At 44.3% G+C, this 12,081-nt stretch overlaps 1 protein-coding gene across 3 annotated transcripts in view; it reads right to left on the bottom strand.

Annotated features, from left to right (window-relative positions):
• Positions 1-12,081, bottom strand: part of grid2ipa (glutamate receptor, ionotropic, delta 2 (Grid2) interacting protein, a) — a 163,554-nt gene that overhangs the window by 133,129 nt on the left and 18,344 nt on the right. For all 3 annotated transcript variants that reach the window (XM_061885231.1, XM_061885233.1, XM_061885234.1), the window contains exon 3: positions 6,704-7,036. In XM_061885231.1, coding sequence (XP_061741215.1) covers positions 6,704-7,036 — 333 coding nt within the window. The remainder of the gene's footprint in view (positions 1-6,703; positions 7,037-12,081) is intronic.

Raw genomic sequence — 12,081 nt, 5'->3', positions numbered from 1 at the left:
ATCCATTTCCCTGTGACGTCACACAGTGCTGCCAATGCAAACAACATGGCGGTTAGCACAGCAAGATATAGCGACATTAGCTCGGATTCAGGCTCGGATTCAGACTCGGATTTCAGCGGCTTAAGCGATTCAACAGATTACGCATGTATTGAAACAGATGGTCGGAGTATGGAGGCAGATAGCGAAAACGAAATTGAAGAAGAAACTGAAGCTATTGAGCGAATAGCTATGGGTGTACCTAATGAAATGACCCATAGCATGGCTGCCTTATTAGCATCGCCGGTAAAATGTGCGGACCAAACGATCAGGACTTTCGCGTCTTGTGACACTGGGGCAACTCAAATCAGTCGATTGGTAAGTGTTTTTTTCGCATTAAATGTGGGTATCTAGTTTCAAATGTCCATACAGCTAGCGTAAATAGCATGTTAGCATCGATTAGCGTAGCATGTTAGCATCGATTAGCTGGCAGTCATGCTGCGACCAAATATGTCTGATTAGCACATAAGTCAACAACGTCAACAAAACTCACCTTTGTGATTTCGTTGACTTAATGGTTGCAAATGCATCTGCAGGTTATCCATACATCTCTGTGCCATGTCTGTCTTAGCATCGCCGGTAAAATGTGCGGACCAAACGATCAGGACTTTCGCATCTTGTGACACTGGAGCAACTCCAATCCGTCGATTGGTAAGTGTTTGTTTCGCATTAAATGTGGGTATCTAGTTTCAAATGTACATACAGCTAGCGTAAATAGCATGTTAGCATCGATTAGCGTAGCATGTTAGCATCGATTAGCTGGCAGTCATGCCGTGACCAAATATGTCTGATTAGCACATAAGTCAACAAAATCAACAAAACTCACTTTTGTGATTTGGTTGACTTAATGGTTGCAAATGCATCTGCAGGTTATCCATACATCTCTGTGCCATGTCTGTCTTAGCATCGCCGGTCAAATGTGGAGACATTCAATGGGGGTCTGGCGGCAGATTTCTTGCCAGTGGTGCAACTTGAATCCCTCCCTGTTAGTGTTGTTACACCCTCCGACAACACACCCACCAGGCATGATGTCTCCAAGGTTCCAAAAAATAGTCAAAAAAACGGAAAATAACAGAGCTGAGACCCGGTGTTTGTAATGTGTTGAAAATGAAAATGGCGGGTGTGTTACCTCGGTGACGTCACGTTCTGACGTCATCGCTAAAAGACCGATAAACAGAAAGGTGTTTAATTTGCCAAAATTCACCCATTTAGAGTTCGGAAATCGGTTAAAAAAATACATGGTCTTTTTTCTGCACCATCAAGGTATATATTGACGCTTGCATAGGTTTGGTGATAATGTTCCCCTTTAACGTGTGTGTGAATAGATGAATGTGGAAATAGTGTCAAAGCGCTTTGAGTTCCTTAAAAAGGTAGAAAAGCGCTACACAAGTTGTGGAGAGGCGGAGCAGACGGGCCGACGGCGGAGCAGGGCACACTCTAGCCCTGCCCAAGATGGCGGCAAGGAGTCGGAGAATGCTGCGGAGCGGGGAGGCGGGACGTGCCGGGAGTGACGGCGCCGCAATCTAATCCAGGTGCATGGCTCACACACCGGCACACGATTGACTTATCTCCTTGCAGAGTACAAAAGGGGAGAAGGAGAGCCCGCAACAGCGATCAAAGAGCAACAAGAAGCGACGACGACGGCAGCTGAAAGAGCAAGCGAGCAGCGGAGAGGAGCTGAAAGAGCGATCTGAGCTGCAGAAAAGCTTTATTGAAAAATAAAGAGGTCAAACCTCCTCAAAAGAGATGTCCTTCCTGGGTGGTCCCCTGAACCCGCACGGCGACGGCTTGAATCAATCACACAAGTATAACCCATTTACCATGTTTACTAACAAGACATCGAGGAGATATTCTCACTACTTGTCTTTTGTCGCGACTCAAGCACAATGATAATAATATTTTAGTTAAATGTAAGTGAGGGTTGGACTCCGCCAAAGCTGCCCTTTGTCACCGATTCTGTTCACAACTTTTATGGACAGAATTTCTAGGCGCAGTCAAGGCGTTGAGGGGTTCTGGTTTAGTGACCGCAGGATTAGGTCTCTGCTTTTTGCAGATGACGTGGTCCTGATGGCTTCATCTGACCGGGATCTTCAGCTCTCACTGGATCGGTTCGCAGCAGAGTGTGAAGCGACCGGAATGAGAATCAGCACCTCCAAGTCCGAGTCCATGGTTCTCGCCCGGAAAAGGGTGGAGTGCCATCTCCGGGTTGGGGAGGAGACCCTGCCCCAAGTGGAGGAGTTCAAGTACCTAGGAGTCTTGTTCACGAGTGGGGGAAGAGTGGATGGTGAGATAGACAGGCGGATCGGTGCGGCGTCTTCAGTAATGCGGACGTTGTACCGATCTGTTGTGGTGAAGAAGGAGCTGAGCCGGAAGGCAAAGCTCTCAATTTACCGGTCGATCTACGTTCCCATCCTCACCTATGGTCATGAGCTTTGGGTCATGACCGAAAGGATAAGATCACGGGTACAAGCGGGCCAAATGAGTTTCCAGGTCTCTCCCTTAGAGATAGGGTGAGAAGCTCTGCCATCCGGGATGAACTCAAAGTAAAGCCGCTGCTCCTCCATATGGAGAGGAGCCAGATGAGGTGGTTCGGGCATCTGGTCAGGATGCCACCCGAACGCCTCCCTAGGGAGGTGTTTAGGGCACGTCCAGCTGGTAGGAGGCCACGGGGAAGACCCAGGACACGTTGGGAAGACTATGTCTCCCGGCTGGCCTGGGAACGCCTCGGGATCCCCCGGGAAGAGCTAGACGAAGTGGCTGGGGAGAGGGAAGTCTGGGTTTCCCTGCTTAGGCTGTTGCCCCCGCGACCTGACCTCGGATAAGCGGAAGATGATGGATGGATGGATAAAAGCAGGTTCACAGCAGGTGTATAATGGGGCGCCATTGCAGGATGGATATCACTTAGTGTTAAAAGCCAAGGAATAAAAGTATGTTTTTAAGAGAGATTTAAAAACAGGAGGCTTGTCTAACACTCAGAGGTAGGTGGTTCCAGGGCTTGGGAGCAGCAGCGGCGAAAGCTCTGTCACCTCTAAGCTTCAGCCTTGTGTCAGGGACCCTCAGTAGCAGCTGATCGGTTGATCTTAGGGATGGAGTGGGGCAGTAAGGCTGAAGGAGGTCGGAGAGATATGTTGGCGCCAGGTTGTTTAGACATTTAAAAACAAATTGAAGGAGTTTAAAATTGATTGGATAACGCACAGGGAGCCAGTGAAGGGACGCTAATATAGGGGTGATGTGTCTCACGTCTGCGGGTCTGTGTTAGCAGACCAGCAGAAGAGTTTTGCACCAGCTGCAGGCGGGCCAGGGAGGCCTGGCTAATGCCGACATGGTAGTCTAAACCATTCCAGATAAAGGCGTGAATTAATTTCTCAAGGTCATGTCCTGACAGAAGCGTAATTGATAAAAGCTTTTTTGAAGGACGCTGCCATACAGGTCACACTGAGGGTGGCCGTATAAACACATATAACACTGTTACAAATATGCGCCACACTGTGAAGCCACACCGAACAAGAATGACAGACACATTTCGGGAGAACATCAGCACTGCAACACAACACAAACACAACAAATACCCATAATCCCATGCAGCCCTAACTCTTCCGGGCTACAATATACACCCCCGCTACGGTCGGTAGCGGTGGTGTATATTGTAGCCTGGAAGGGTTAGGGCTGCAAGGTGTTCTTGGTATTTGTTCTGTTCTGTTACGGTGCGGATGTTCTCCCGAAATGTGTTTGTCATTCTTGTTTGGTGTGGGTTCACAGTGTGGCGCAGGTGAGGAGAGCAGTGAGCAGCAGCGGTGGCCACGCCCGGGAATAATTTTTGGTGATTAAACCCCCAATTCCAACCCTTGATGCTGAGTGCCAAGCAGGGAGGTAATGGCTCACATTTTTATAGTCTTTGGTATGACTTGACCGGACACTCTAACCCAGGGGTCAGCAACCTTTTTGAAACTACTTCTTGGGTACTGATTAATGCGAATGGCTACCAGTTTGATACACACTTAAATAAATTGCCAGAAATAGCCAATTTGCTCAATTTATCTTTAATAAATAAATGTATATATATATAAAAAAATGGGTATTTCTATCTGTCATTCCGTCGTACATTTTTTTTCCTTTTACGGAAGGTTTTTTTGTAGAAAATAAATGATGAAAAAAAACACTTAATTGAAAGGTTTAAAAGAGGAGAAAACACGATAAAAAATGAAAATAAAATTTTGAAACATAGTTTATCTTCAATTTCGACTCTTTAAAATTCAACCGAAAAAATGAAGAGAAAAACTAGCTAATTCGAATGTTTTTGAAAAAATTACAAAAATAATTTACGGAACATCATTAGTAATTTTACCTGATTAAAATTGATTTTAGAATTTTGATGACATGTTTTAAATAGGTTAAAATCCAATCTGCACTTTGTTAGAATATATAACAAATTGGACCAAGCTATATTTCTAACAAAGACCATTCAATCAATCAATCAATGTTTATTTATATAGCCCCAAATCACAAATGTCTCAAAGGACTGCACAAATCATTACGACTACAACATCCTCGGAAGAACCCACAAAAGGGCAAGGAAAACTCACACCCAGTGGGCAGGGAGAATTCACATCCAGTGGGACGCCAGTGACAATGCTGACTATGAGAAACCTTGGAGAGGACCTCAGATGTGGGCAACCCCCCCCCCCCCTCTAGGGGACCGAAAGCAATGGATGTAGAGCGGGTCTAACATGATACTGTGAAAGTTCAATCATTATTTCTTCTAGACTTTCCAGAACAAATTTTTTTAAAGAAATAAGATAAGATTTAAATTTAATTCTACAGATTTTCTAGGTTTGCCAGAATATTTTGGGGGAATTTTAATCATAATAAGTTTGAAGAAATATTTCACAAATATTCTTCGTCAAAAAAACAGAAACTAAAATGAAGAATTAAATTAAAATGTGTTTATTATTCTTTACAATAAAAAAAATATATACTTGAACATTGATTTAAATTGTCAGGAAAGAAGAGGAAGGAATTTAAAAAGTAAAAAGTTTTATGTGTTTAAAAATCCTAAAATCATTTTTAAGGTTGTATTTTTTTCTCTAAAATTGTCTTTCTGAAAGTTATAAAAAGCAAAGTAAAAATTTTTTTATTGAATTTATTTAAACAAGTGAAGACCAAGTCTTTAAAATATTTTCTTGGATTTTCAAATTCTATTTGAGTTTTGTCTCTCTTAGAATTAAAAATGTCCAGCAAAGTGAGACCAGCTTGCTAGTAAATAAATACAATTTAAAAAATAGAGGCAGCTCACTGGTAAGTGCTGCTATTTGAGCTATTTTTAGAACAGGCCAGCGGGCGACTCATCTGGTCCTTACGGGCGGTTTAGCTCGGTTGGTAGAGCGGCCGTGCCAGCAACTTGAGGGTTGCAGGTTCGATTCCTGCATCCGCCATCCTAGTCACTGCCGTTGTGTCCTTGGGCAAGCCACCCACACTGCTTTAAATGGAACTTAGATATTGGGTTTCACTATGTAAAGCGCTTTGAGTCACTAGAGAAAAAGCGCTATATAAACATAATTCACTTCACTACCTGGTTGGTGACCCCTGCTCTAACCACAAGGCCACTGAGTTTAATGCCATGATTATAATAGTCCACAGATTTTCCTGAATTCAAATGAGTTTGACACCAATGAAAAGAGACGTTCAAAAGACTCGACTCGTTCGGGAATGTCACACCTCCACCTGGCAAGGACTGGTGACTTACCAGTTAAGAATTACTGCTCCAAAGTATACCCGAGGTTCATTTGGAAAATACTGCTCATAAAACGAGGGGTGTAGTCACCTTTGTGGTTACGTATAAAATACTACACGGTCTAGCTCCATCCTATCTTGCCGATTGTATTGTACCATATGTCCCGGCAAGAAATCTGCCTTCAAAGGACTCCGGCTTATTAGTGATTCCCAAAGCCCAAAAAAAGTCTGCGGGCTATAGAGCGTTTTCCGTTCGGGCTCCAGTACTCTGGAATGCCCTCCCGGTAACAGTTCGAGATGCTACGTCAGTAGAAGCATTTAAGTCTCACCTTAAAACTCATCTGTATACTCTAGCCTTTAAATAAACCTCCTTTTTAGACCAGTTGATCTGCCGCTTCTTTTTTTTTCTCCTATGTCCCGCCCTCCCTTGTGGAGGGGGTCCGGTCCGATGACCATGGATGAAGTACTGGCTGTCCAGAGTCGAGACCCAGGATGGACCGCTCGCCTGTATCGGTTGGGGACATCTCTACGCTGCTGATCCGCCTCCGCTTGGGAGGGTTTCCTCTCGACGGGACTCTCGCTGCTGTCTTGGATCCGCTTTGAACTGAACTCTGGCGGCTGTGTTGGAGCCACTATGGATTGAACTTTCACAGTATCATGTTAGACCCGCTCGACATCCATTGCTTTCGGTCCCCTAGAGGGGGGGGGGGGTTGCCCACATCTGAGGTCCTCTCCAAGGTTTCTCATAGTCAGCATTGTCACTGGCGTCCCACTGGATGTGAATTCTCCCTGCCCACTGGGTGTGAGTTTTCCTTGCCCTTATGTGGGTTCTTCCGAGGATGTTGTAGTCGTAATGATTTGTGCAGTCCTTTGAGACATTTGTGATTTGGGGCTATATAAATAAACATTGATTGATACTGTACCTGCTGACACGTACCTTTTTATTAAACTCCAAGGCTTTCTGGGCCCGGTTCTCCCTCACGCCGTCTCCGCTCTGCGAGAGGACCCTCATGCTGCTGCTGAGGCGCTTGGGCCGCCGTGCCATGCTGAGCACGCCGAGGCGAAGAGGTCGTCCCTGAGCGGCTTTGATCATAGCCGCCGCCGCTTCATGATGCTTCACTGGGACGCCGCCGACCTCCATGACGTAGTCCCCGACCTTGAGGCCGCTGCGACTGGCGGCACCGCCGGGCATGCAGTCCTCCACCATGAGAGGGCTGTCACCCACAATGGTGAAGCCGAAACGGCCGTCCGGGCTTGGAGTGATTTGGATCTGAGCAGAAGAAATAAACAAACGAAAAAAGATGCTTGGACAAAAACAGACTCTTTGAATCTCAGTAAAACTAAAACAAGGCTATTGGGTAACAGGAGAAGAGAAAGTCAAACACAAATAGACGGATTAACATTGAAAGGGTAAAAGAGACCAGATTTTGGAGGTATTACAACAAACCCTGTTTCCATATGAGTTGGGAAATTGTGTTAGATGTAAATATAAACAGAATACAATGATTTGCAAATCATTTTCAAGCCATATTCAGTTGAATAAGACAACATATTTGATGTTCAAACTAATAAGCATTTTTTGATGCCAGCAACACGTGACAAAGACGTTGGGAAAGGTGGCAATAAATACTGATAAAGTTGAGGAATGCTCATCAAACACTTATTTGGAACATCCCACAGGTGTGCAGGCTAATTGGGAACAGGTGGGTGCCATGATTGGCTATAAAAACAGCTTCCCAAAAAATGCTCAGTCTTTCACAAGAAAGGATGGGGCGAGGTACACCCCTTTGTCCACAACTGTGTGAGCAAATAGTCAAACAGTTTAAGAACAACCTTTCTCAAAGTGCAATTGCAAGAAATTTAGGGATTTCAACATCTACGCTCCATAATATCATCAAAAGGTTCAGAGAATCTGCAGAAATCACTCCACGTAAGCAGCATGGCCGGAAACCAACATTGAATGATCGTGACCTTCCATCCCTCAGACGGCACTGTATCAAAAATATGACTGCTCGCTGACTGCTCTTGTTGCAAAAAAGCTAAGTATCGTTCTATCTGTGTGATTTCAACTGTTTTGCAGCTTTATTTACAACTTATCGAACATATTTAATAGTTCAATTTAACTTGCAAATCACCCGATCTCTGTCTCACCACTTCGCCCTCAGCTAGCTAGCTGCTAAGCTAACGAGGCTAGCGGAGAAAGGCAGCGCCGGTCTGAAGGAAGCTTCTCCCCCGCCACCGTGACCACCACTTCCCGAAGACAGCTGGCACTCCACTCGGCGACGGAAAGTTTCTGTGAGTATGGCTTCCTGCGCTTCGTGCACTTTACTCATGGATAGGTTGGCTTTGCTAGAGAGCCGTGTCCGCCAGTTAGAGCAGTGTAATTTCGTAACTTTAGATGTTGCGGATACATCTGCTAGCGTTAGCTGTAGCGAGCTAACTAGCCCAGCTTGTAGCAGCCCTAAGCGGCCTACAAGCTACGGTGTACCGGTTGAGACGCATAATAGATTTAGCCCTTTAGGTAGTCCTACACCCCTGTCTACCGGGCACCACACTTTAGTTATAGGGGACTCCATCACCCGAAACATAAAGCTTAGCAAACCAGCCACAATTAAGTGTATTCCCGGGGGCAGAGCACCTGACATTGAAGCTAATCTTAGGGAGCTAACTCGCAACAGGTCTAGTAAACACGTACGGCAGGCTAACCGCACCACTAGTTATGCGAATATAGTAATACACGTTGGCTCCAATGACGTTAGGATGAGACAATCAGAGATTACAAAGAGAAACATAGCCAGGGCTTGTAATCTCGCCAGAAAGATGTCCAGGCATCGAGTAATTGTCTCTGGCCCCCTGCCTGGGAGAGGCAATGATGAGAGATATAGCAGATTAGTCTCTCTTAACAGGTGGCTGGATAGCTTCTGCAGACAACAGGGATTTACGTTTATTGATAATTGGCCCTCTTTCTGGGGCAAACCTGGCTTGCTGAGGAGAGACGGCCTTCACCCTAACCAGGAAGGCGCTATCCTCTTGTCTCGGAACATAGACTTCGCATTGAGCCACATTTGACTAACTGCACTAGAGCAAGCCCGGTCACAGGCAATTACAGAGCCTGCTAGCCTGGGTATGGAGTCAGTTAAGTTAGAGCTAGCCAGCGCCAGGCTGGATGATCCCTGTACACATAGCAATTGTCGTAGAATAATACACAACTCACAAAATGTTTTTTCTACTGTGTCTATGACTACGTCAGAGTTAGACATGCGTTCTACTGAGGTGGCAAATTATGATGCGTTCAGTTTATCGCAGCGCCAAGTAGACAATCTGAAAATTCCCGTCATATCAATTCCTAGATATGGTCGTAATTATTTTAAGTACACTGCGCATAATAAACGCAACATTATTAATATTGCTACTACGGATAATTTTATCAACAACTCCTTAAAACAGCCCACTACCTATAATATGGGCTTTCTAAACATCAGATCTTTGTCTCCCAAAACGTTATTAGTCAATGAGGTCATTAGAGACAACAACCTTAACGTCATCGGTCTTAACGAAACCTGGCTTAAACCAGACGACTTTTTTGCGATAAATGAGGCATCCCCTCCTAACTATACGAATGCGCATATTGCCCGTCACCTCAAAAGGGGAGGGGGTGTCGCACTAATATACAACGAAAACTTTAACTTTAGTCCTAACTTAAATAATAAATATAAATCGTTTGAGGTGCTTTCTATGAAGTCTGCCACACCTCTGCCTCTGTGCCTGGCCGTTATCTACCGCCCCCCAGGGCCCTATTCGGACTTTATTAGTGAATTTTCAGAGTTTGTTGCTGATCTAGTGACGCACGCCGATAATATAATTATAATGGGGGACTTTAATATCCATATGAATACCCCATTGGACCCACCGTGCGTGGCGCTCCAGACTATAATTGATAGCTGTGGTCTTACACAAATAATAAATGAACCGACGCATCGCAGCGGTAATACGATAGACCTAGTGCTTGTCAGAGGTATCACCGTCTCCAAAGTTATGATACTCCCGTATACTAAAGTAATGTCCGATCATTACCTTATAAAATTCGAAGTTCAGACTCATGTTCGGCAAGCTAATAATAATAATAACTGCTATAGCAGCCGCAACATTAATGCTGCCACAACGACGACTCTTGCGGACCTACTGCCCTCGGTAATGGCACCGTTCCCAAAGTATGTGGGCTCTATTGATAACCTCACTAACAACTTTAACAACGCCCTGCGCGAAACCATTGATAGTATAGCACCGCTGAAGTTAAAAAAGGCTCCAAAAAGGCGTACGCCATGGTTTACTGAAGAAACTAGAGCTCAGAAATTATTATGTAGAAAGCTGGAACGCAAATGGCGCACGACTAAACTTGAGGTGCACCATCAATTGAGGTGCACCATCAAGCATGGAGTGATAGTTTAATAACTTATAAACGCATGCTTACCTTAGCTAAAACTAATTATTACTCAAATCTCATCCGCATTAATAAAAACGATCCAAAATTTTTGTTTAGTACAGTAGCATCGCTAACCCAACAAGGGACTCCTTCCAGTAGCTCCACCCATTCGGCAGATGACTTTATGAAGTTCTTTAATAAGAAAATTGAACTTATTAGAAAGGAGATTAAAGACAATGCGTCCCAGCTACAACGGGGTTATAGTAACACAGATACGATTGTATATACGGCGGATACTGCAAATATCCAAAATAGTTTCTCTCGTTTTGATGAAATAACATTAGAAGGATTGTTACAACGTGTAAATGGAATAAAACAAACAACATGTTTACTTGACCCACTTCCTGGGAAACTTATCAAGGAGCTTTTTGTATTATTAGGTCCATCAGTGCTAAATATTATAAACTTATCACTTTCCTCAGGCACTGTTCCCGTTGCATTCAAAAAAGCGGTTATTCATCCTCTCCTTAAAAGACCTAACCTCGATCCTGACCTCATGGTAAACTACCGACCGGTGTCTCACCTTCCCTTTATTTCGAAAAACCTCGAAAAAATTGTTGCAGAGCAGCTAAATGAGCACTTAGCGTTTAACAATCTATGTGAAACCTTTCAATCCGGTTTCAGGGCAAATCACTCGACTGAGACAGCCCTCGCAAAATTGACTAATGATCTATTGCTAACGATGGACTCTGATGCGTCATCTATGTTGCTGCTCCTCGATCTTAGCGCTGCTTTCGATACCGTCGATCATAATATTTTATTAGAGCGTATCAAAATACGAATTGGTATGTCGGACTCAGCCCTGTCATGGTTTAACTCTTATCTTACTGATAGGATGCAGTGCGTCTCCTATAACAGTGTGACCTCGGACTATGTTAAGGTAACGTGTGGAGCTCCTCAGGGTTCGGTCCTTGGCCCTGTACTCTTCAGCATCTACATGCTGCCGCTAGGTGACGTCATACGCAAATACGGTATTAGCTTTCACTGTTATGCTGATGACACCCAACTCTACATGCCCCTAAAGCTGACCAACACGCCGGACTGTAGTCAGTTGGAAGCGTGTCTTAATGAAATTAAACAATGGATGTCCGCTAACTTTTTGCAACTTAATGCCAAAAAAACGGAAATGCTGATTATCGGTCCTGCTAGACACCGACCTCTATTTAATAATACAACTTTAACATTTGACAACCAAATCATAAAACAAGGTGACTCTGTAAAAAATCTGGGTATTATCTTCGACCCAACTCTCTCCTTTGAGTCACACATTAAAAGCGTTACTAAAACGGCCTTCTTTCATCTCCGTAATATCGCTAAAATTCGCTCCATTCTGTCCACTAAAGACGCTGAGATCATTATCCATGCGTTTGTTACGTCTCGTCTCGATTACTGTAACGTATTATTTTCGGGTCTCCCCATGTCTAGCATTAAAAGATTACAGTTGGTACAAAATGCGGCTGCTAGACTTTTGACAAGAACAAGAAAGTTTGATCATATTACGCCTGTACTGGCTCACCTGCACTGGCTTCCTGTGCACTTAAGATGTGACTTTAAGGTTTTACTACTTACATATAAAATACTACACGGTCTAGCTCCATCCTATCTTGCCGATTGTATTGTACCATATGTCCCGGCAAGAAATCTGCGTTCAAAAGACTCCGGCTTATTAGTGATTCCTAGAGCTCAAAAAAAGTCTGCGGGCTATAGAGCGTTTTCCGTTCGGGCTCCAGTACTCTGGAATGCCCTCCCGGTAACAGTTCGAGATGCTACCTCAGTAGAAGCATTTAAGTCTCATCTTAAAACTCATCTGTATACTCTAGCCTTTAAATAGA

This window comes from Nerophis ophidion, linkage group LG23 (assembly GCF_033978795.1).
Source record: "Nerophis ophidion isolate RoL-2023_Sa linkage group LG23, RoL_Noph_v1.0, whole genome shotgun sequence".
Lineage (NCBI taxonomy): Eukaryota > Metazoa > Chordata > Actinopteri > Syngnathiformes > Syngnathidae > Nerophis > Nerophis ophidion.
The sequence above is the reverse complement of the archived record's forward strand: the minus strand, read 5'-3'. Positions and strand labels throughout refer to the sequence as shown.